We start from the raw sequence: 26,081 nt of genomic DNA on the forward strand, positions 1-26,081 counted from the left end.
AAAAATTACAACAACCAAAAAAGGAGACGAGAGAAAAAACATGGCTTACAATAAATGTTATTTGTATCTTTTCCACATAAATAATTGAACAAATCAGAACATTCAATAAAGAGCAGATTTACATTTTGTGCTAAATATGTAAACGTGAAACATAACTTATCGGACGTTTATAAAATGTAATGAACATTCATGTACAATTAATGTAGCCACAGCGGAGTTGACACAAAGGACAACATTTTAACATGACATGACAAATTTACAAATAAATATAATTTGACTAGTGCTGTAGCATGGCCGTTTCTAGCACGGTTAGCTACAATAAACCATTGCATGGTGCTACATGTATATATACAGTTGACCCTCGTTATAAAGAGCACAGTTATAAAGAGGTTCTGCTTATAAAGGGTGCGTTCGTTTAGCTTCCCTGGGTCGACCCCGGTGTCTGGCGTTTTTTTTTTCCAGGACGAACGTGTGCAGATAATTACCCACGTTCGTCCTAGAAAAAAAAAACGCCACACACCAGGGTCGACCCAGGGGAGCTAAACGAACGCACCCAAAGAGTACATTCTGAAGTCATGAATCTCATTTCTGCTTTGTGTTTCTCTGTCTTTCTGTCGTCTTATAACAATGTTCCTGATATGAAGAGGTAATATGTCTGGTCCCAGTAATCTTGTTCTTACATGTACAATGGATAATTCCAAACATAAAAATAGTTCTGCATGCCTTTAGACAAAGTAATGAACACTTTGTTATGTCCTTTGAGTGTGAAAAGTGCTATACTAGAACTTTGTATTTATTATTCTTGTATTATTCTTATATTATTCTTATTATTAATCTTATTAGCACACTTGTATTACAAACTCCGCTCCATTTTTCACTCTGAACCTAAATCAACCTGGAGTTCTTGACACTTCTAGGCAGTATCCATAACATATGAGGGCGCTGTTTTATACTACCATACCAGGGAGGAAAACAAACAGACAATCATTTGGGCTTGAGTCATTGGTCACCCCACATTGTCATAAAATTGGTTGTGTTACGATGAGCAGATAAGCCCAACCAAACTGCCACAGAGACATGGCTCGGTTTCAAGTTGGTCAATCTTCCATGAAGTTTCTATGAAATTTGTCTTAATATTTCAATTTTGTAAAGAAACTAGTTCTTCAATTACAAACTATTTCAGAATGGGTGTATATTTTGTTTTGAGGTGATTCAGTTTCGGGGTTAGAGTTTCATTTTCACGTTACTCACTGAAGTTATTTTGATCGGTGAAACTTGTTTGGTTAGAAACCATATGAGCCATGGTGCTAAAACACCAGCTAGCAGGGTGCCTTGTGCCTTGACATAGCACTTATAGCTGTCATCTCTACCAATGAAATGCATTGACCCGGGTCTAATTTGCATATGACCCCTCTGTCGGGACTGGATGTTGGATGTTGGATGTTGTTTTTTGCCAATAGAGGGATCACTGAGCATATTACAAATGTCCGCTACAAACAAGACTTCACAATTTGTGTACAGATACAATTTTGCAAACAACTAGAGCTGTTTTGGGTCGACTGGAAAGTTGGAGCATCTTTGGGTTTATTAAAGCCGAAATTCCAGGCAAAGTCTTTACTTGTTCGTGGTTGAAGCTAGGTCATTGCGTTGGTTCTCATGCTGATGTGGATTGACTTGACTCTCTTTGTACTGCGTTGGTGGTCGACTTGTTGGAATTGTGCAACTTGGTCAGAGTTTCAGTAAAACCTGTCTCCGTTAACCTGTGCAAAGAGACACCAAAACTAGTCAGACATTTGTATTTTGTCAACTGAAAGCTCCTGTGCACAAAATTGGCTAAGCACAGAATAATTCTGCTGAGCAGAAATTGGTTACCAACCAAAATACCTAGGAATGTACACTGTTTGTAACTGGTTTCCTGCTCATGAATTAGCAAGGCATAGAGGCATCTTGCTAAGCAGATGCAAATTACCAGGGGGCATGTCTTCAGTCTGGTACTTTGCATCCGCCAATAGTGCCATACTGGTTACAAGTATAAGGGAACAAGACAATGATGTCTTCAGTGTATTCAATTGATACTTACACTTCATCCATTTCCATATCATCTTCATCATCACTAGGAAGCCGTAAATAAGGATTGTCAGACCCCGGGCGGAACTTATAAGCTGTGATGAAGAAGAAGATGTAGGTAGCAAGCTCAAAGAAGAATTCATCCAGCCACATGTAGCGAAACGGAACTGTAACCTGCAAAAACAAAATCATAACAAACATGGGGTCACCATGCACAGTGGTTTAAGACCCAGACATCAGGTCCGATTTTTTTTTCTGAGATAACTACATATCTTTGGTGACTTGAACAAGAAGAACTAATTTGTTGAAGAATTTTTATTTTTTTGAAATTTATGACCCTGGTTTTTTAAGGATTTGTAGTTCGTATATTGTGACATACACTTATATTCAGCAAAAATCACAAACCCTTATGTTAAAAAAAATACCAGGGTAGGCATATACAAATTGTTTGAGCAACAAATATTGTTTTTAAATTACCTGTATAAGTGACCTTTCGCACTGTAGAAAATTAAATACGGACCGAAGTTTTGATGATACGGCAAAAATGCTTTGAAATCTTCGACTAAAATGTCAAAAAATGCTACTTATAAAAAAAAATACCGCCACACATCTTTAAAATAAGCCATTAAGGGCCTGGACGAAATGCTAAAAATATGTAATAGATTAGTAAAGTAACCATTCGTTGTGGCTAGAAATTCACGGTAAATTAGCGAAAATGAGTTTTTATTCCTGAAAATGAGAATTTTCAAAAAAGCAATTGTTTACATCGCAAAATTAAGGAAAATAAACAAAAATCAAATCGTTGGATATTTTCCCAATCGGGCACCAACGGCCAACATATTTTTTGTATTTGTTTCCATAAAATGATAGAGTGACTACTTAGCTTTGAAAATAAAATAGCGCCGAAATCCCGCAAGATCGCCTTCACTCCCAAAAACTAAGTTTTCAGAACGCTGTTTTTAACCAAAAACATCGTGTACATTAACATTACACACGGAAGATATAGCGCCCTCTGTTGACTTCAAAACCACATCATAAAAATTGTCACAATAATTCATGAATCACGACACGGATCGATAAATTGTGGATTATTTTAATGGACAACCACGTTTTATCTACCTAAAGATGACATTGAGACATGCTTGAGATATTATAAAGGTATTTTGACCGATTATTGTACAGAAACTTGTCGATGTCGGGGTCACATAGGGTTTTAAACCACTGTGCCATGTGCTTTTTACAATTACTCCAGACATACTTGAACTATTTTTCAAACTTTCTTAATCCCAAATGTAAGCAAACAATTTCAGAAAACTACCCTACTGCATTCATGAAAGCTGGATCTCCCTTTGTATATTCCTGGACTGCCTCAAATTACAATAAAAGTAACTCTCTAGCAAAAACGTTTTTCTAACAGCACTGTTTTCTCTTTTAAGGATAAACCATACTTTTTAAATGAGCAGAATGAGGGAATACTCCCATTTAATCTTCCAATTTATACACCCAGGTGAAGAGAAGCAAATTATGTGAAGAGAAGCAAAGTTTCTTGCTTTACTGACATAATCACTGTAGCCAGAATGGCTTTGATTCATCACATTAAGATATTGATGATGAAGAAACAGGAACTTAAGCTTGGTTACAAAAAAGACCAGTTGGCCCAAAATATATTTTAAATCAATCTGAAACTTTACCTTCAAGAGATAGACGATGATGCGAGTGAAATATATGTAGCACACAACCTGTAACCAAACAAAACAATTATATAAGTTAGATCAACGTATCAAACACTGTCAACATCGTCTTCTTTTAGTAATATTTTCCAATGAAAACAAAACTGTGTGCATTGTAATTTACATACAAAAATTTATACTTAAAGATGGAAAGTTTTAATAAATTCTTACCAAAGTGTAAAAATGTCGGAAGAGTTTTAACTTGGATAGACTTATGGCAGCTGTAGAACACAAAAGAAAATATTGAAGATTAGTGTAAATATCTATAGAAACCAATATAAAGAAGGAAGCCATGAGACCAAACTTAGTTGGATTCAAAGTTTATTTCTGCAAATTGTCTAGACTCGAATTCCCCCGAGTAATTTCAAGCATCCTTCCTCACTCTAAAAAGCCAACATAAAACACTGTATGATTACTTAATGTATGATTACTTGATGTATGATTACATGATGATTTCAAGGTCATGTTTGGATGACCTCTACAATGATGGTTATCAGGCTTCCAGAGGACTCGAGCAGATGGCCCATTTTAGCCGGAAAACATGACCAACCATAGATAAAAACAATTCTGAGACATAAACTTCAATTGTTACCTTTGCCGTCTGTAGTGGCAGCCTCTTGAAGATGTCGAATGGACCAGATGACTGGATACAAGATGGCGCCACAGCATAAGATGTCTACTAAGACGAAGACTGCCTTCCATGTAGAGTATTGAGACTCACCCTCTTCGGACGTGTCTGTGATGATGTAAGCAACGTTGGCTAATATCTAAAGTTGTGGAAAATATCAAAAAGTGGGAGTTCATCAATCTGGTAAGCACAGAAGAGTCTTGCTTAGCATCGTTGGCTAATCCCTAGAATGGTGAAGTATATCAAACAGTGGGAGTTCATCAATCTGGTAACAACAGAAGATTCTTGCTTAGCAACGTTAGCTATACCTAGTAAGCTTGGGCGATATCACGACATTATCGAATATCGCGATATTAATTTGGAAACGATTTCGATATCGGATGGATTTGGTTTTAATCGAAATATCGGTTATCGCGATATATCGCGATATATCACGATAATCGCGATAATCTCAATATCGATTAAATATTGCGATGTATTTGCTAGCTGAGACATCTTGCACCCCATAGGTTTGGAGTAAAACCAGAAGAATAGGTCATTAGAAAACCTCTCTTAAGCTATGACTGTCTCTTCTACAACTTTCACTTGGAGTTTGAAGACTGATGATGTAAAATTTCATTAATCGCGATTATATAAAATAAATCGATATCGCCCAAGCTTAATACCTAATATTGTGAAGTATATCAAACAATGCGAGTTCATCAATCTGGTAAGCACAGAAAAGTCTTGCTTAGCCGAAATGGGTTACCAACCAGAATACTGTGTAATGTACATAGCGCAAGCTCCCTGCTTTGCCCTGGTTAGCAAATGAAAGCAATGCTTTCTGTCTAGAAGTTTCCTGACATCTCTGTGTTTTGGTGTAATATCTCAATAGCTCCCACTTTGATTTATTGGAATGGTCTGTTAGAGATTTCTAAGTCAGAAATAGTTTTTATTAGAACTACCTGCAGTGGGATGACAGTGATGAAGAGTTTTTTGTCTTTCTCCGAGAGTATCGGCTTAACGAAGGCCCAGCCCGAGCCGATCAAGGCGATGTTCAGAAACAACAATGCTCCTTTAGTCCTAAGAAGAAGACAAAATTGATCTTTATTTCAACATCCAATGGAAATGTAATCAAATAATAAAGATGACTTTGTGCGAAACTTACATCAACAAATTGGATTGAATCAGTTGAAATAACTCTAGCACACATTTTTGAAGCTGCTTAGCGGCTAAGGTCTGTTTAGAATGTAAGACTTACAAGTAGGTGATATAGAAGAGTATGGCAAATGCCTCCATTGGGGAACCATCAACTGCAATGAAGTGATAATCCATCTGCAAAGATATAGAAAAAAATGACATTTATATTTTGTTATCAGGCATTAGCATATTTGAGGTATGTAGGAGTGCACTGTATGGTTTGGTTTGGTGTATACAGACAAATTTACCCAAACCAAAACGTGTTATAGTAATGTGTCCACTGTATCTCAAAATGGCTTATTGTGGACTTTGCTCATCAGCTTCATGAACCTAGAGGTGTCTTCTTTGTGCTTCGGATTGATGATACCCGAGCCTATATCCATGGATTGATGATACCCGAGCCTATATCCATGGATTGATGATACCCGAGCCTATATCCATGGATTGATGATACCCGAGCCTATATCCATGGATTGATGATACCCGAGCCTATATCCATGGATTGATGATACCTGAGCCTATATCCATGGATTGATGATACCCGAGCCTATATCCATGGATTGATGATACCCGAGCCTATATCCATGGATTGATGATACCCGAGCCTATATCCATGGATTGATGATACCCGAGCCTATATCCATATGGACTGTAAAAGGGGTAACCCTGTTTCAGCCCTAGGAGTAGGTGGCAACGAGCTCTGGAAAAAAAAATGTAGCACACACCTTGAAGTGGCCTTTAGGACTTGTGCATCTGGCAACTTGCATTAAAAAATTAAAAAATAAATCTTAGGAAGGGTTCATTCTTACCGCATGGAACATGAGAGACAATGTCTTGAGAACAACCAGTAGGAACATGAGATAGTGAATCTTAAAGACGTCTTCTTTATGCTGACGGAGGTAGATAAACCAGTAACAAGCTGAGATGAAGTAGACAAAGGACATTGATAGGAAGAGGGTAGGGAGGGGGATGTCTCCTGCCGACAAATAATTGGGTCCATTATTCTCCTCTACAATTTCAACCTGGTGGGAGAAAAAATAAAAAATTCAACTCAGAACAGAAATGCTAGAATGTCGTGGTTGAGTGATTAAGACATAGACAAGTTTTGTAGGTATTTACTGTAGCTACACATGAAGCTGTTTACCGGTAAGCAGATTTGTGTGCTTAGATTAGCAGAAAGAAATGTGATTAAGCAAAAGTGTGTTTCACAAATGATCAAGGGGTTTCGACCACGTTGATCCAAAAAATACTTACAGTTAGATTTATTGGAGAGTTTTTGCAGTGATGGAAAAACAGATTGTAAAGTCCTTCTTCAGAGTCGTGTAGAGCATACACACGGAACTGAGAAACATAACAAACAAATCCAGAGATAAATGTTAATGCAGCTATTTATTTAGCATTGTGGTCGAGCGCAGTCTTGGTGCCCTTTGTACACTCTAAAAAAGCATGTTATAAATATGATTATTTGGTATTATAAGATTATCCACTCACACTGGTGTAGTAGTAGGTCTTGCTCCGGTAAACTGGGACATGGTTGAGCAAGGGGCACTCTACCGATTTGGGGATCTCAGTCAGCGAAGGATCAGCTGTCACAAGAGATGCCTTGGTGGGGTCTACCTTAGATGGTACGTTGGAATCTGTGGTATTCGTTTGCTGAGGAGTCTTGAATGCTGGTAAGGCAGAGTCTGTTAGGATTAACGCAACTACAAATTAATCACTTCAGTGTCATCTTGAAGAATTTCAAGATCAATTAAGTTCACAAGACACCATCCCAAGACTCAAAATAAGGGGGTGGGGTTGTCGACATGATCATAGCCATACTGTGACTAAATTATAAACTCTTACCCAGTTACTGCATGCACCAAGCGCACACTGGTCAACACATCACAATACAATAATGAGGCTGCCGATTGTGATGTGACGGTCAGTGCTTGCATGCAGCAACTGCAGTTCATATTTCCATTTATTACAACCCAGGCCTGCGATGATAACTAAAGAGACATCTCTTACCATCTCCAGCCTGAACATCTCGCCTGCTCTTCTCCACTGTTCCACCCTTCTCTCTCATTACAGACTGAAGGAGGCAATCTGGAAGCTCCTTAGTCATTGGGAAGATGTGGAGATGACGGGTGCTGTGTCCTCTTCGGTTGATGTTCAATCTGCTTGGGATAAACCCCAGATTTAAAAGGTAAGAAAATGTCATTATCAGTCTATATTCAACAAAAATATGATTAGTTTTTAACCTAAAATAAGTTGACAGAATACAAAGTTCACACAAAGGTACCAATTCTTTGGAGGAATAATTTTGTCTGGAATGCAGCTTAAGTCGAGAGAACTGCATTTGAAAACAGCCACACCCACCCTTGTTTCTATTTCGAATGCAGCAATTAAAACAAGCTCAACAAAATCACAGACTACACACAAACTATTTTTGTAGTGTTTTAAAAGCCGTTTGTTTTTTAAAGCTATGACCAACAATACAAACCCAATCTAACATTGATCAGTGACTTACGTGAGATTTGTGAAGTTAAATGTGAAGAAGACTACAGCAACAGAATCGTTCTCGGCGACTCCACTGTTGTTCTCTAAGATGCAGCGTGGATCTGCATGGTCCTCCTGTACAATCACACAAAGAGAAAAATTACAACAGAGCCTTTTGTTCATTGAAACTGATAACATTTTGAGATTCAAGAATCGTTCATGGTATTTTGGCTGGTAACTTGTCTCTGCTAAATTAAATGTTGTTTTTTGTGCTGTGCAATTTGTGGCTAACTAACAGCTTTATAGTTGGGTCCTGGCACGGTCTAGGGATCCTTGAGGTCTGATTTATTTTGTCTGAATGTCCAACCCACTCATACCAGGTACGAGGCACTCCCATCGCTGATTGACTTATCAAGAGTGAATCCAACGCTTTTCTGCTCAAGCTTAGCGTTCGGAATGACTAGCGTTGATATGTTGATGGAGAGCTGGCCATGCTTGAAGAAACCAAACGTGCTGACGTCAACAAGATTTCTTGCATCATCCTGAAAAAATTATGAACATTAAAAAACTAAATAAATAAATGAAGAAAAAGTCTAGAAAAACTTTTCTGTTACTGCGATTACACAGTGAGACCATCTACGACGAATTGCCCCTAAAAAGAATTTCATTGACTTTTTTGTGGACAAAATCTGATTCAGGGAATCAGAAAAAAAACCAGTTAACAAGTTGTGAAAAGTCAACAACAATTGAATTAGTTATATTATAAAATATAATGCTTTCCCTAGCCCAGGTTGGACTCCTCCGTTGCACTTGCAGTGGCACTGACTGACGTCCTACCAGAGCAGAGGGCTAATGCTTTCCCTAGTGTTCGGTGACCATGTTTAATCTGATCGAGAAACGTGCTAAGAATTCGCTATGGGATAGTCAATGCGTACAACGCTAAGTAAAGACTCCATGTTCATAAAGAAACTGTGTGCACGGTGTGTTCGTAGTACTGTAGCCGGCGGCGAACCGTAGCGTTTTATAACGGTATTATATAGGCCCATTATATATGACAATGGAAAAATTGTAATAAAAAAATTACAACTTGACTGTTCAGAACTTCAGATCATCTTCGATTTCATTAGTTTTTGCCAACATTGATATCTGCTAAGTGTACACATAAAATGAACCCTTACCTTTAGTTTCAACTTATGTTTTCGGGTCTCACAAATACTCGCGATCGTCAGAATTACGATAAAATAACGAAATAATCGACACAGATTGTTCGCTTCCATGTTGTCAGTCAGAGGATAATAATAACAAGAGAGGGCGCTTTCCAAAAAGAGCAAAAACTGGGCCATTATCAAATTTACCTAAACTTTACCTAGTTGTATTAATGTCTTTTTATGTGACGCAAGCTCGGTACATACAGTAGTATGTACCTGTACTGTGCGTCCACTCTCTGTTTTTTTTCTGCGGAGGACTAGAAACAAGTTGAGTGCCCGCGAAATCTTCAGACCTATTCTTAGTAAGTGTGGTCTGAATTTGTTATGGTAAGAAATATAACCATAAATGACCTCGAAATACCGTTGAAAAGCCATTCAAAGAACAAGTAAGTTGTATTTTAAATTAAAGACTATCTCTGTGTTCGTTAAAACGGGTTGAATCTACAATCGTGCAATGTTGAAAATAAATAGTTGTTGGAATGTCATTTTTTTAAATAAAAACAAAAAGTTCTAGCCCACTTGTCATGCTTGGGAGGGCGGGGGATAACTTTGTTGGGGGGGGGGACTCTGTCAGGGTGCGTCTTTGTGCAAGTTTTAGTGGGTGACTTAATTATTGTAATGGGCGACTTTGCTGAAAAGGGGGGGGGGGGGAGGGCGGGGCCTCATTGAACAGTGCTCCAGACCAGACCAGGGTATGGTGTGAGGTGAGGGTGGGCAGCTCGATGATGTCTTGTCTTGAGGAAGCTCATCAGAGTCGTTCATGTTCTTAGTCTTGTAAATTTCTTGTAATCTCTTCATTAATTCCACTTTGAGAAAGACAGTTTTGTATAAAGCACTCTTTTTTTCAAATCACATTTTCTTTTGATCTGTTCCAGATTCAAGATGGAAAAACACAGAGAAATTCTCCAGCGGTTGTGTAGACTCTGCGGGGAGCGATCCATATCATCAGCCAACTCCAAGAAGGGAAAAGTTGCAAAGCTCTGCTCTAACTACATCGAGAAAATCGCTGACTCATTCCAAGTCGACATCTCCCATGACGATACAAACATTCACCCCCCACATATGTGCCACACATGTTATACTCGCCTTTATCTCCGTGGCAAGAAAACCGCCCCAACCTGGGGTTCCCATACGATAACAGGCGTCTGCCCTGTGTGCACTTATTCAATCCAACATCTAAGCTCTGGTCGTAAAAAGAGAAAGAAACATCCAGGGATTGGTCGACCTAGGATAACCCCTACAGAGTTCTTTAACAGTCTACCCCAGTCCCCAACAGTCTCAAGAGAGAAGATGCTTAACTTCGAACCACTGTCCTATACTTCCCCCATACTATGTAAAATTTGCAACAGGTCGCTTAACAACGCATTGGAAACAAGCTGCATGCATTTATTCTGTTGTGAATGCTTGACAGAGCGCTATGAAACTTCTGGAGAGCGCATTCTCCCATGCCCAACATGTCGAAAACCAGTAGACTTCAAACACGTAGTGACCCCCCGTCTGTATTTTGCCTCGTTATTTTTAAGTACAATAATGACATGTAAGGCATGCAAAGTGGGTGTCCCTTTGGGTGATATCTCTTCTCATGGTTGTGATCCAAAAGTCAGTAGTGGTCCTTCTGGTAATCCCAACTTGATGTTTTTCATCGTCAAACCACCCGAGAAACAAGTTAGTGAAGTTGTGGAGATGATGCATCGTCCATTGACTGCACCTCTAACTCCCCAAATGGAAGAACTTGGCTCACATATTCTCAAATCCAAGCTGGCACAATCTTCAGATGGATTTAGCACTCGGTACAAGACAGCTGGCTTGGTAAGCTTTAGTCAACCTTCACTTCACTAAAGAAAAAAAGGTTTGAACAAGTGAAGAATACCTTGTTGAAAGATTTTATTTTCTTTTTCCCCTCCCCCTCTCCCTTCTACAAAGCCTCTGACAACAGTGTGCATTCCTAGTCCACGAAAAAGCAGTGAGGTTGCCTCTAGTAAAACTCTGCGACGACGCTCTGAGATTTTAAACAAGACACGCAATCTTCTTTCCATGGGTACTTCTAGGCGGCAGCACCTTGATGAGCTGAAGTTAAGCAGTTTGAGAGATGACCTTCAGGAGACGTTGAAGGAACTCAAGTTAGACTCTATCAGGCTTCCTAGCATGCAGCTTCTTGCAGCAAAGGCACGTTTTGGAATCTCCTGGAAACGCATCAGGGAAATGAAACGATGGCTGAAGAGTTACAACATACTAACAGAAGGTGAGAATGCAATGCGTCAACAACAGAAAGACATCGTTGCAAGTAACATCATTGCAGAGAACCTTCCGTTTTCATTCCCAGATGAAGTCAATGGAGGAGTCACCATCAAGCCCGCCGCTTGTGTAGGTGTGAAGTCACTCGTTGCTAAAGTCACCCAACAGTTTGAGGAATACCATAAGTAAGTAAAACTTAATTTATCTTGTCTTTGAACCAGCGTTGAAATCTTCAAAGAAATAATCCACTCATTTGTCTTGTTCTTTTTTCTTCAGGGCTGGACAGCTCACATGGCACGAGGGCAACATTCCAGCTGATGAGGTCTGGATTAAAATAGGCGGTGACAAAGGAGGCGGAACCTTTAAACAGATGTTCCAAATTGCCAATATCGATTGCCCCAACTGCCTTCGACATACTGTTGTCGCTTGTGCGTTTGCAGCGGGGGATAAGTACGACAATCTCAAGACTGGTCTGTTACGCTTCCGTCAGCAAGTCGTTGATCTGCAGTCCTGTACTTTGAAGAGTCATAAAATCAGACTCTTTATGTTTGGAGATTACGAGTATCTCACCCGAGTGTATGGACTATCAGGTGCTTCAGGTAATTGATATGCTTCAGGCTTTGAAAATTATACATAAACTTTGGGCCTAACTGTCATCACTTTTACATGGAGCCACAACTGTCAAACGGCTTGATAAAGATTTACGCTATAACCTGTGCTTAGCTTAAAACTGCAAATCTGCTGTAATACTAAAGCCATGCTTTGCAGTATAGGACATCTCATATAGATGATTCTGTAAATTAACCTCCCCACTGACTTTTAGAATATTAGCAGAGTGTAATTGGTCAAAGATCTGTCTCTTTGTGAAACCTAAAGAGAGATGTTTGCTTTTTTTGTGTACACAGGACGACACTGCTGTCTCTACTGTGAGGTCTCTAAAGATGATATGAGCTTACCCCAGGAGGAAAGGCCAGCAACTAGGCAGAGAACTATGGACACCCTGAACAACGACCTGGCCAGATTTGTTGCTGATGGCAGTAAACTCTCCCATGCAAAACACTTCAACAATGTGATTAGTCCGCCAATGTTCCGGCTTCCACTTACACAGGTCAGCATGTTTCCTCACTCGACATTTGTAACAGACCATGCTTAGCACCCACCATGCTTAGTACCCATCATGCCTAGCACCCACCATGCTTTCATAGCACCCACCATGCGTAGCACCCACCATGCTTAGATCCCATCATGCTTAGCACCCACCATGCTTAGCACCCAACATGCTTAGCACCCACCATGCTTATTAGCACGCACCATGCTTAGCACCCACCATGCTTATTAGCACGCACCATGCTTAGCACCCATCATGCCAAGCAAAAAGTTTGAGGCACCTGTCTCCAGATCATTCAACTCTGGGCATCAAATGTTTTATGGTAATAGTGGTTTCATGTAACGCTCATGAGGACACTCCAACACTATTACCATTAAGTCATTAAGTGTAGAAACAAATCAATTTGTTCTCTCTTTATAATCTTGTTGTTTCAAAAGGTCTGCCCACCCGGACTTCACATTAGTCTGGGGTTATATCTCAAACATTTCAACAGCTTCGAGAGGGCATGTCATGATCTTGACATGGAAGTGGCAGCTGTGTTAGCCGTGCAAAAAGAACAGCAATCTGAGGCAGACAATCCAGCTCTTGGCTCCACGTTCAAGAATGTTGTCTCAGTATTGAAGAAGGCTAGGCAGTTAGAGTTGCAGGCAGAGGGCTTAGATGAGGAGATCCAGATCAAAGAAGAGGAACTCATGGACATCATTATGACATCTGAGGAAGAGGAGGAAAGTGCCGATATTGGGAATTACATCGCTGGGACGACATTATTACGAGAGCAAAAAGAACGTCTGGTAAGGCATCTTCAATTTTAAATTAAAGAAGTGTGTCGTTAAGGAGGATTTGAATACTTTGCATTATGTGAAGTTTGTGTAGACACCATATACTAAAATAACTGAATATCTTCAGGAGAATGCTGGATGCTGCTACTGGATGCTGCTTAAGAACTGCCCTAAAGGTTTTACTAACGGGTACGCTTAGCTCAATGGGATGTACTTGAGCAGCATACAGCAACAGCATTCTGAGCGAAATGTCTTTAAACCACTGGTTCTTTTTAGAAATATCCAAACTCCGAGTTTTATGTACTTGGTGTCTCCACAAACTTTGCTAGAAATGTGTGTTTGTAACAGCGACAATTGGACTCACATGACTATTAAATTTATCATTGTAACTTATTTATTTCCCCCGTCAGTTGGCAGAAGTGAAGGCCCTTCGTGATAAAGCAGCCCTGAAACCGGGTCAAGGTCCTCTAGCTGGTTTACTCGACATTGTACTCCAGGAGTTCCGGGTTCAGCGACAAGCTTTTGGTTTTGTTGGCAACCATGTCCACAAATGCTGCAAGGTAAGCAGTGTCATAATTCTTATACAACTTCAAACTTTTAAAGAAAACTGCACAAGTAAATATTAAGTCGTATGGTTCCCGCTCTTCCAGAGGTTGTTAATAGACTGAAACACCAAATCAAAACCTGGGTGAACACATCTGTTTACTTTGTTCAACTGTTGATTTCCCCTTTACAGCACTTCGAAACCTCACAGTGATATGCGCTATAAAAAAATGATTTCTTTATTTATTTGAAAACATCTTCTTTTGTTGCAGGAAGAAAATATCAAGCGTCTGACTGATGCGGTGGTCAGTAAAACTCAAGAACTTTGTCCTTCACTGGAGGGGGAAGCTAGAGAAATCTCTACGAAGTATTCCAAACTATTCAACCTGTTTGGAACTTGTCATAGGAAGTACAATGTAGCATTCGTCCTCAATGACCAAGCCATAGATACATTAAACCAAGACATACGCAACTACCTGGCGTTTTTCCGTTCCTCTTTTCCAAGTGAGACCGTGACTCCGAAGATGCATCTCCTTGAGCAACATGTCATCCCGTGGTTGCGGCGGTGGCGCTTTGGTTTAGGTTTCCATGGGGAGCACGGTGGGGAGTCTGTCCATGCCCATTTCAACACCCTCCGGCGTGATGTCCGAGGAATGAGCACAGATGTGGACATACTACGGTCTGTAATGCAGACTCACTGGGTCGCTACAAGCCCTGCCTATACTATTTCTAGATAATTGTTTAATATCTGTTAAAACACATCTCCGTCTTTTTATGCTAAATATCTTGCTAACTTCAATTTATACAATTTCACAGATGAGGTTTAAATATTTCTATTTGACATGACAATGACTACTTGACATGTTTAAAACTCTTTGGGTCATGTCAGTCCAAGCATGCTTATGTACTAAATTAGTAGAGGGCAGTATATAAGATGAGTGGGATACTCCCAACGTCTCTTTTCTTTTATAAGTCAAATAATTTAGAAGCTCCGTATGTTTTGGTAAGCTTTTTTTTGCCTAGAATGCTAAAATATTGGACTGGGTGCAGAAGTCCAGTGAATATTTTTAGCCCTTGGCTCTATCTAATCCACAAAGCAATAGTGACTGGCACCTTAAACAAAGATATTGACTAAGGAGACTGGGGTATAGGGTTAGAGCTCAGTTGGTACATTAACCTGGACTCCAGGTTGCAGGTTCAAGTATTGCTCTAGTAACTAGACTAAGACTACTGATATTGATTGATGTGTCACTGGAGTAAATTAGATTATTGACATCAAACTTGTGACTTAAACAGCAAACGATACACAAACTTCTGAAGTGAAAATACTTCTATGAAGATCTTTTGTAGCAGTGTGGATTTGACCTTGAGAGTCGGGTAATTCAATAAGTTGCGATTTGGTTATGAGCGACAAAATTTCATCTTAGGAGTTCTGTAAAATGATTGTTTATAATAATTTACAGAAAATCTTGCTACGCAGATACAGGTTACCAGCTGCCATGCCACAGAGGTTGAATTATTGCAACTGGTGGCTACTGGCTAACTCATTTTCTGCTTAGCAAAGAAATTGGTTGAACTTATGTGTAAATTTGTTTTTGTTTTAATTCATGATAATTAACTATTTTGATTTTTAAATACTGTACTGTTGACTTTGTGCACAAGATCCAAATTTGGCTACTGGTTGCAATGTCACCATTTTGTGGGTGTCAGTTATCGCATGAAAAAAGTGTTGAGACTCAGTATAAATGTAAATGCTGTGTCTCCTAAATTGAGCACTACACTCTCCAGGCATTGACTCCCAAAATGATGCAACAAAAATTATTGTGATGATGATGTCATATGAATTGGCTCTATAGATGTTTTTTGAACCACCAACACTAATAATTTATCTCAACATATTCAGTATTACTTCTTCTTATTAACAGTATTTACCAGTAGTTGTGGGGGTTTCCTCTGCTCTGGATGTAATTCCTACATTGTTTCTAAAGTATTTGTTTACCTTTTTTATGTAGTTTCTTTACTTATGAGTTTGTTTACCTTTTTTAGTTCCTTTACTTATCATTCATTATTTGTATTAGAATCAAGTCCATATTTACTGTATAAATAAACTGCTAATAAAATTGTTCCAAACTTATTTTTTAAGTGCAACTCTCTATTTTCTCCCTACATCACAGCCTCAACTTTGCCTCTATAATTTTATTTATGCACTTCAATTAAATTTCAATTACATTTTAGTGGACTTTCCTCAACTTTATTTACCATAAAACTTTATGAACAACGTCACATTTTTGTGTTGAATATTCATAACCTAAATAACCAAGTATCAGCTGGTAGTCAGCTGTCCATTTAATACAGGCATTCGCTCAATCTTCAAATTGCGCTGCTAATTTGAGGTTTTTAGCACATTGCGTTTATTTCGCAGGTTGCGCGCTGGACAACTTGAAGGTACAACAAACCATAGAGGAAGGACAGAGACAAACAGATGGGGGCGGGGGGGGGGGGTTACAAGGGGGGAAGGCCAGGACACTTGATTATATACAGAAAAAGTACAAAAGATGCTCAAGTTTGAATCACAGAAGCTGAGACAATGAACTTGAAGGCGGTGGTCAATTTATGCGGTTTGGGATGATGGGGTTTTCGTGGAGGAGGAATATAAATCCCCATGATCCATTGTAATTTTAGTGTACCCTTGTTTATTTTCCTGGGTGCTGCCTGCGCCCCCCGTGGGGAGCTTGGGGGGGGGGGGGGTGGGGTTTGACATTTCCTAGATAAATAAAATTATATTATATTTAGTTTCTGAATGTTATTTCCAAAAACTTTGAGTGAACTTTTAAACTTGAGCAGCATCGTTTTCTGCTCAACTCAAATTTGCTGAATTGAGCGCTCAATATGCAGAATGATCAAAATCGCGCCCAATCTTCAGATTGAGCAAATTCCTAAAAGGCACATTGACTTGTGTGGTCCCCGCACGCACACACACACGCAACAATGCACAAACGACAAACGTCAGGTAGGGTATAGACGTGTGTTGTCAAACAAGAAAATTATGTCAAAGTTTTAACTTTAAAATGGTTTAAGATCTGATCAATTGAAGCCAAGACGCTGGATTCTATGCAACACAAAGGTAGGTTACAATCATATTATAATAAATTCAGGTAAATACTTTTGTAAATAGTGAAAATTTGATCGAGTTTTCTTCTTCTCAATCTCAATCTTGTCAAAAAAACAAAAAACCAGAGCAAACATTTCAACTGAGTACACACGACGTACCACAGCACAATCAGTCAGTCGTTGAGCTTTGAGGAGGCGGCTTTGATGAGACTAGACATTCACAACCAACAAACACCTCCATAATAATAACATAGGATGATAACATCATGGATGATAACATCGACAAACCATGGAGGTAGACAAACGAAATAAATAATTGAATTGAATTGAAGTCAGACAGAAGTGGGCTGTCCTGTGTGTGTCACTCACAGTGTGATTGTGAATGTGACAATTAAATAGAGCAGACAGTTGTCTACGACTTGATCATGTTGACTTCTCCTTTATCAGTTCATGATATTGAGATTCAGCCTGCTTTTTCCATTGAGAGTTTCCGGGCACCCCAATTTGACAATCTACCCCACCCCCCCAGCCCGTAAAAAGTGCCCCCCAAACTAGACCCAGTAACTGGGGCGCTGTACTCCTTTTTTCAAAATTTTGTGACATTCTCGGTCGTACAGTACGACCGAGAATGTCAAAATTTCGAAAAACAGGAGTACAGCGCCCCAGTTACTAGGTCTACCCCCAAACAAACATTTTATTAAACCCAAAACCGGGAAAAGTTTCTGTATGGCGCCACCACTTTTTCATTCGATATAAAATAATATAGGAACTTATTTACCTGATTGATATATCCCTTTTTGTAAAAATGAGTGAAAAAGTGGTGGCGCCATATGGAAAGTTATCCCAAAACTATTCTCATAATTCATAAAACATCATGGACAATTTGTCGTACTTGTCATCATGGTTGTAGACGTAGGTCTTCATATATTAACCCTAAAGACAAGTGATGAGGGTATTCGCTTAATTTAGTGGAGTATAATTATCCAGATCCAGATAAATCTACGTGATGACATGAGTCGTGATTATTGACATTAATTTTATATAATTTTAAACAAGCAAGACTACAATTGAATTATTCCACCTACAGCAATAGCAGCTACCATAGTCATTTGTCTATTTTTTACTTCCATTTTTGTCCTTCAGGTTGTCATCAGTGAAAGTAAAAGTGTGTGAATATGCAATCCCTCGTCTCGGACAGCGTCAAACAGTTATGTTGAGTAGTTTTAGGATACGCATATAAAGAGCTGGATTTCGGCAGCACTGCCTGAGGCAGATCAACATCATGAAGTTCTTTCATCAGCTTCAAGTTCTTCTGTGGAAGAACTTCGTGTTGAAGAAGAGAAGTCCTGTAAGTTAACGCATTCTGTTTCCCCACGCTCTCGTTTGTTTGTGAAGTATTAAATTTGGCTGGATAGGCTTTCTCCGGCAAAGACCAAATATCCACTTCCTTAGGCCCCCTATGCCTTTTTATTTTTATTCACTGTAAGATTCTAAAACAAAGAACTTGGCTCGATTTATTTCACAAGCACTGTAACACAGTTCATTTTAAGATTAGTTGTGGTATTGCCATACTACGGGTAGTGATTTGTATTGTGACACGTCACACTTTGCTTTGCAGTTAAGATTGATTCACACTTGACATGAAATAAGCCCTTTGTGAAATTGCCTTCTCTGGACCAAAATGCATAGCACTGATTATTGCCTGTTTTCATGGAATTTCCATTTCAATCATAGCGCTGCAAAATGTTAAGAAAAGGCACAAGAATTGTTCAAATTGGTGGTATGCAACTAGGGCTGGATGGCCTTGTAATCGGGCATTTGTAGCCATATAGGTGTAGTCCCCAATTCAGATAGGGCATAACTCATAGATTTTGCAACCATGTTGGCTTGAGTTTTACCCAAATAATCAAAATACCCATAACATGTACACTTCTGATATTTATTCCAGGTGACAACGATATTTGAAACCCTCATCCCGTTGGTGCTGTTTGTTATACTCCTCTTCATTCGAAGGAAGCAGCCATCAATACCTGTGGGTCAAAGTAAGTCATGATCTTTGACACCAAATCCCTGACCCACACTATAAATGGTTACAATGTCCAGGAACTACATGACTAGTGTTAAGGGGAGCCCTAGGTTATGTTTTAAATGTACGCATCCCCTTTAAAAGGTGATCTCTTTCCTGCTTCTTCCAAGGTTGTATTTTAAACTTGGGTGTGATCCCTGGCTACACGGGCCCGGGAGCTAACAGTCTGCCTGGCACCCCCTACCAAGATATTGGCAGAGTAGGGAAACCACCGACAGTAGGGTTAGATAGCTCAATTACTGGTAGAGTGCCGGTTATTAAATTCAGAGGTTGTGGGCTTAAATCCTGCCAAGTTTTATTTGAGCTTTTCTGTGACATTTTCCCCTGTTGTTGTTGGTTTGTTGTTGTTGTTATTTTTCCCACTGCAATGAGACTATTGCTTTCCGATATCAGTCTGATTTTGTATTCTCTCCCCCCCTCCCTCCCCCCAGCCTACTTCTCAGCGATGCCACTACCATCCTCTGGAATCATTCCTGTTTTACAGACGTTCTGTCCGTCGTATGAAAGGGACCCGTTTGGATTCCCTAATCATCCAAACTCTGGGTAAGAACCTCCTCTTTCTATCCAAAAAAACAATGTCTACAAGTAGTGACCCCTAAATTTGCCTTTTATAAAGCAAAATGGAGGGTTAACAAAAAGTTAATGATGCATAACCTTGACTAGCGTTAATTCATCAGCATAATATTTTGGTTTGGGTTCATTCCACTCCTTAACTTGCAGATTCAAATTTGCCTGTTTAGTTTAGTTGTGACCAAATGGTCCAAGTAGTTCATTGACCCTTACAGTCACAATTTCTTCTATTCAATTGTCATGAAGTGAAGGATTTAGAAGGACTGGGGCTTGTAGGCCCATTAATCAAATCCACAGTGTCAGAATTCCATAGATTTGCTTCATGTATAAGCACACAAGTCAAATAGTAGTGGAGCACAGAACACTTTTGCTTTTTAATAAAGGTTAAGTTTGCATTGGTTTTTGCTCTGAAACTGATCTATATTAAGCAGACTCAGTACTTTTCTGAGGTTTGTGATCTTTTGTTAAAGTCAAACTAGCATCTGTGACTGTGTTTTTTGTTATTAAGCAGAACATGTTTCAGAATTTGTTTTCTGCCCATGATGTTTTCAACTTTAACCCACAAATGAGGGTTTATTGAGGCAAGAAAGATGTCTGACATAGCCCAGAACACTATTGTGTCTTATCTTATCATGTTGACCTTGTAGCTTCAATATTCAGAGGTCAAGTTTCATTGTTCTGTCAGAAATGTCCGCGATTACATTTCATGGTATGTGTTGTTTTTGGTCTGAAAGCCTAACAATCAGACAACAATGAATATCCTTCAAGACCTTCTTGGTTTCATGTTTTCTACAACTATGAAGGGGACTGAAAATACAATGCATTCAAACTGTCAAAGTGTTCAAAAGTGGGGGAAGAAAATCTCAGAAACTACATGTAGCTTATGAAATATTTAACTGCTCACTCTTTCAAGAAAATAGAATAAATATACATACATAAGTAAATTATTTTTTGTAAATAGAAATAAATTAAAATCTATACTGTCAGACAACTCTGCGAAATCTAGAGCCAGCGAAACATGATGTTATACTCCCTCCCATACATATTGTGTTGGTTTTTAGAACTGTCTGGGGGGGGGGGGAGGTGGCTTCCTTCTCAATGCCCTAAAACAGGCTCTCAAGGTGAATGCCATAATAATAATGAGAAAAGAGGTTGGTAAGAGAAAGAAAATATTTATAACAAAAGTTTCAGAGTGGAGCATAATTTAAATCAGGTCTTAGTTAAACTCATTTTCCTCAGACATTTTCTGCTTAGTAAAAACCTCACAGATGATGTGTGTGGAATTGTTACATGTTTAATGTAGGCAGACTCTCTGTTATTTACCTCCTTGTTAAATTATGTTGGCAGCTCTGGTATAGCAAAAAGTACAACGACAACGATAACTAATTGTTTCATCAGCCATGTTGAATTCCATTTGTGACAGTGTCCTTAAAAATAAATACATTCCACACTGCAATTAAACAATTCTGTTTCCATAATGATTCTTTCAACATCTCTTGGACAGCTGGAACCCCCCCCCCCCAACCCCAAACTGCAAAACATGTCCCATATGCCTATTTTAAATGTCATGTGTCAATCCAGGACAATTTATTGTGCATATTGAGAGAGAGAGAGCTACAATTGTAGGTACATTGCATATTGATCGTACACAAGTCAGATGCATACACACAAGGCCATTACCAATGTGTTGTTACTTAGGACCTACATGTACTGTGTCTGTGCAAATAATCTGTAGTGTAGGTCTCTGCTGAAAATGCCTGAAACTCTGCAATAATGTGCATTGTAGGCTGTAGTAGATGCATTACATTTGCCATTACATGCCTGAAACTCTGCAATAATGTGCATTGTAGGCTGTAGTAGATGCATTACATTTGCCATTACATGTTCTACAGTTCCTTCAGAGAAGATGCAACATTTGCTATCCATAGCATACATTGTACAATACAAGATGCTAACATGAATACATACTATGCAGTCAGGGCTCAAAATTTACACTGGTCCCAAGCCTGAGGCCAGTGATTTTAGCATTGGACCAGTTTTAACTCATAGACTTTACAAGTCCAGCAGTTAAGTATTTTTGTTCAACTGCTGACTTTAAATCTGATAAATTCTATTCAATTCTGTTGGGTATTGAAGAATACTTACCCACAATACAACTAAGATAAATCTTGTTAGTGCTTGCATTCAAGTTCAAAAAGTTTAATTATTTTTAACTAAAACAATGTAGTCTAGACCTATGGATTAGGGGTATTCTCAGGGGACTAAGAACAGTTTGTTTGTTGCTGAGTGTGTCCCTTCATACTTAGCTCTCCCACAGTTTCAACCAATCTGAGGGGTCAAAACCTCAACCTCCATGCATGAATAGGAAGAAATTCATCTCTGGGAAACAAACTGTTTCAACCAATCTAAGGGGTCAAAACCTCAAACTCCATGCATGAATAGGAAGAAATTCATCTCTGGGAAACAAACTCTACAATCCATGTTAAAGGTAGCATCATAGAATGTTTTTTTTCTTCAGTTTATTATGCTGATTTATAGGCAAAATTCTCAAGAAAAGTACAGTCAAAGTCACCTCTAAAAAACCTCTAGTCAAGCTGAGAACAAAGTTATTGCAAATGAACTATTTTCATTTGTCATAAAGTGCACCTGGATTCTCAACAGAATATTATCAGACTCAAAGACAACATGTTAACATAATTTTGTAAATTAATATAAAGATATTGAATTGAAGAACACAACATTGCTTCATGTCTGGTTGTGAGTTCACTTGCCTTGTGCTAAAATCACTGGCCTCACCCTCAAACCTACACTCCTGTCTAAATTTCAAGCCCTGTTTAAAAAAGTCTGCAAATTTTCAGCAAGCTTGTGAGTTGTGAATATTGCTGGCAATCACAGAACGATCCGACTGTCTAGCTTCATTGGAGTAGCCTTGAATATTAAGCATTGGAGCTTGAAATAGACATCAAGTGTAATGGTTGACCGAATACAGTGAATAAATAAACACATGTTGAAATGATGATGAAACCCTTATTTTGGCTTCTTTTCACTGTAGTGTCATTGTCATCATACTAATATGTCTTTATTTGTCTGAATGTTTAATTTGGGCAAGATTCTTTGTTAATGACTATCCAGACAAGACATTTAATATAGTAATTTTGATTGAAAGCCTAAGGTATGGTACTAATGGTAGTAAGTATCCTACAGAGTTATTTTGTCTGATGTGCCCCTTTCAATTAGAAATCAGAAAAAATATGTCAATAAATTTGTCTCTCCATATATTGTTCCTCTAAGTCCTTAATGCACCTTTTTTAGGACTAGAAAAAAAAGAGAGGGAAAATTAGGGGATCGGAAAATACAGCAAGCTTCACATAACAATACTGACAAAACTAAAATGAACTCATAAACTGTAGACAGATGAGTTAGTATGCGATACTTGAATCAATCAACCGTGACTGCCCCCTTAGCAACCTTAGATGCTTTTCCACATTTCAGCTGCAGCTACATGGAATGAACAAGCTCTCTGGGCTGTCAGAATATGTAATGTAGTGGAAATAATGAGAAGAGACTTTCATTTTGAATGTCATATTCTTGAAGGAATAACATGTAATCTTCCCCATGAAAACATTCTCTTGCAATACATGTAATGTCTGAAATAAAAAAACACCAGGGGTCGATTTCACAAAGAGTTAGGACTCGTCTTATCTCGAGTTAGGACAAGTAACTCGTCGTAACTTAATCTTAAGGTCTGCATGCTACAGTGCAGGGTTGGGACTCGTCCTAAGTCTTAAGTTAGGAAGAGTTTTGTGAAATCGACGGCAGATTAGTTTCTGTTGCACATTATTTCTCTCAGTCATTGTCAATTGCTAGTTTGCTACTGAAAAATTGTGACAAAAATCATCAAAATTAGCCTCATCTGGTTGTTTGGTAAACAGTCTTTATACATTTTGGTTTTGATTAACAGTGCAACAACAGTTAGTCGTACAAATTTAAATTGGTGTCGAATTTACACTAAATGCGTATGTAACTACACCATGATTGCGTGCACACACAGAATGCATTTACCGGTAAAGAGAATTTAAAGAGAAACTATGTCATTATTTGTTTAGTCTGGAGTAAATTTACTGCCATCCTCTTGTTTGCTAGACACACACATGCAGGGTTTGAACTTTACACTGGGATGCAGGCTTTAGGCCAGTCATTTCAGCGTTGGCCATAAGTATAGTCACAATGCGACAAGTCAAGCAGTCTTGTATTTTTCAATTGAATAATACATCCTCAACAATGCAATTGTTTCAATAATTAATACAAAATCATGTTGACTTTTAAAACAATCTGATAAAAATCTTGTTGTTGAGTGAAAACAATGCAGATGGTCACATATTATTGATAAAAATATCAATAATATTAATAATAAGACACAGTTATTAATGTATAGCCCTTCTATCACACTTGAGGGTATATCAAAGTTCATGCAGACCTGTCTGTTTATGTTGATACAATAGAATGATATTCTGTAAACAAAAATAACTATTAGTTATTAACCAATTTGGTAATATTTCTTTCTATAAGATAGAAGGGCTGTTTGGTGTGCTGGGCATGAACTTTGGAATCAAGATTTAAGATTTCAATGTGTAATTTGACTTTTAAGAGGGTCTCCCCAAGGTCCAATTCAGGTTTTGTGGCGCACTCATTTTCAGAATAGATAGAGTCCTTATTAAAGTGGGGAATAAGCTTTAAGTCTCTTACCTTATGTTCAAATGGTGCAAAAGATCATTTTATTTAGTACTCTTTCAGTGGGACATTTGAAAACATGACATCGGCAAAAAGAAATGGGTCTGTACTGCAAAGAGGAATTCTGTGCCAGTCATTAGCTCAAACTCAATGCCATTTTGATTGAATATCATTCAAATTCTGGAATTAATTTAATATTCTCCAGTACAGCAATAAATGGCAATGAGTGATGTCAGAGGGATGTCTGGGTGTTTTTTGACACCCTGTTTTAAGTTTAAACACCCCAGGTTTTATCTGTCGTTGAGACATAAAATATATTGTAAGTGGAAAATTTTGACACCCAGTTTTTTATTTTAATAATAATCATAATAATAATAGCCACCATTTATAAAGCGCATAAGCATCGGCATCAATGCGCATGTAAAAAATATATATATATATACTTAAGCTACATCAAAATAGACAATCTAAAAATACCTTAAATGCAACACACATTAAAATGTATACAAAAATGAAGGAATAATAAAAGTTAACAAAAAATAACTGTTGACACTGTCAAACATCAAACACCAAAATACTAAAATCACCGAATATTAAATCAAAAAGGGTAAAGACAATTTGAATACCGTTTTACCAAATCTTTTTTTACCAAATCCTGGCTATAGTCTGTCTGTCACTCTACGTATTTATCCCTTGGCTTTCCAGTACAAATGTATATTTATTCAAATTTATCATGGGATTCTAACAGTCAAATCCAGACCTTGTTATTTTGTCCAAGGACCAAATAACATGTCTGATAATAATATTGATAATAATAAAACAGCATCTGCTAGATCACAAAGACCTATAAATGCAGTTTACAATTTAAATAAAGTTAAATTATACCAAGATACAAATTATTAAATACAATTTATAACAAGGTTAAAAAGTCGGCTTTATCTGCCAATTTGTTCATTCTTCCTTCTGTGCCTTTATTTTCCCCACTGTTGTTTGATCATGTTCATAGTAATGTCAGTGTATTTGAGTGTTATGTCAACTTTACCAATCCAGTATATACCTTGAAATGGTTGTGAATTATTTTGAATGAAAAATGCAAAATAATGTTTTTATGTTTTTCTGTTTCGTCAGGGTTGAAAATTTCCTAAACCAACTTGACAAAGTAGTGAAAGAGAATAACCTCTTCAATGATGAGTTCTCATTGGAGCACATAGCTGTAGAACTGGACGCCTTCCATCAACTCATAGGAGATGATAGGTCCATAGAGCAACACTTTGTAGATGCCCAAGGTTTGTTCAATCTATTGGATTCTAGGCGTTGATTCTATTCTATATGCTAGAACAAGAAGAACAGGTTACATAGTTGGCTAATAATTAATCCTACACAAACAAATGTAAATGTGATTCATTAACTTCTGCATCGGACTGGAGTACTAGGGTGTTGTTGTTTAGAGTGTAACTTCAGGTTTTGGTCATGGCGTTTGTATACTCAGCGAGACGTGATATTTTGGTTTGTGTTTCAATTGGGACTGTAAAGGTTGTACGTCTCTTGTGTTGTGATATTGACCTACAAGGAACCAAGTTCTTGTTACAGATTTATATTTTTAAATATATGAATTGTTCAAATTA

At 38.3% G+C, this 26,081-nt stretch overlaps 3 protein-coding genes across 4 annotated transcripts in view; 2 read left to right on the forward strand and 1 right to left on the reverse strand.

Moving 5' to 3' along the window:
- Window positions 1–526: 526 nt before the first annotated feature.
- On the reverse strand, window positions 527–9,376 carry LOC117303112 (protein GPR107-like). The gene is made up of 14 exons (XM_033787205.1): window positions 9,264–9,376; window positions 8,463–8,627; window positions 8,117–8,220; window positions 7,615–7,763; window positions 7,096–7,289; window positions 6,859–6,945; window positions 6,414–6,626; window positions 5,666–5,739; window positions 5,370–5,487; window positions 4,390–4,564; window positions 3,969–4,018; window positions 3,759–3,806; window positions 2,081–2,241; window positions 527–1,760 (listed from the first exon to the last, which is right to left on the reverse strand). The coding sequence occupies exons 1-14, from the start codon at window positions 9,360–9,362 to the stop codon at window positions 1,655–1,657; spliced, it is 1,743 nt and encodes a 580-aa protein (XP_033643096.1). The 5' UTR covers window positions 9,363–9,376; the 3' UTR covers window positions 527–1,654.
- A 215-nt stretch (window positions 9,377–9,591) lies between these two features.
- On the forward strand, window positions 9,592–16,064 carry LOC117303111. The gene is made up of 8 exons (XM_033787204.1): window positions 9,592–9,679; window positions 10,169–11,102; window positions 11,217–11,713; window positions 11,805–12,127; window positions 12,434–12,636; window positions 13,074–13,427; window positions 13,826–13,975; window positions 14,231–16,064. Exons 1-8 carry the CDS (start codon window positions 9,618–9,620, stop codon window positions 14,693–14,695), a joined length of 2,988 nt encoding a protein of 995 aa, XP_033643095.1. The 5' UTR covers window positions 9,592–9,617; the 3' UTR covers window positions 14,696–16,064.
- A 904-nt stretch (window positions 16,065–16,968) lies between these two features.
- LOC117302870 (ATP-binding cassette sub-family A member 2-like) overlaps window positions 16,969–26,081 on the forward strand; it is a 39,936-nt gene continuing 30,823 nt past the window's right edge. For both annotated transcript variants that reach the window (XM_033786829.1, XM_033786830.1), the window contains exons 1-5: window positions 16,969–17,082; window positions 18,213–18,417; window positions 19,018–19,111; window positions 19,587–19,698; window positions 25,585–25,742. In XM_033786829.1, coding sequence (XP_033642720.1) covers window positions 18,352–18,417; window positions 19,018–19,111; window positions 19,587–19,698; window positions 25,585–25,742 — 430 coding nt within the window. In that variant the 5' untranslated portion in view covers window positions 16,969–17,082; window positions 18,213–18,351. The remainder of the gene's footprint in view (window positions 17,083–18,212; window positions 18,418–19,017; window positions 19,112–19,586; window positions 19,699–25,584; window positions 25,743–26,081) is intronic.

Source organism: Asterias rubens, chromosome 19 (genome assembly GCF_902459465.1).
Source record: "Asterias rubens chromosome 19, eAstRub1.3, whole genome shotgun sequence".
NCBI lineage: Eukaryota > Metazoa > Echinodermata > Asteroidea > Forcipulatida > Asteriidae > Asterias > Asterias rubens.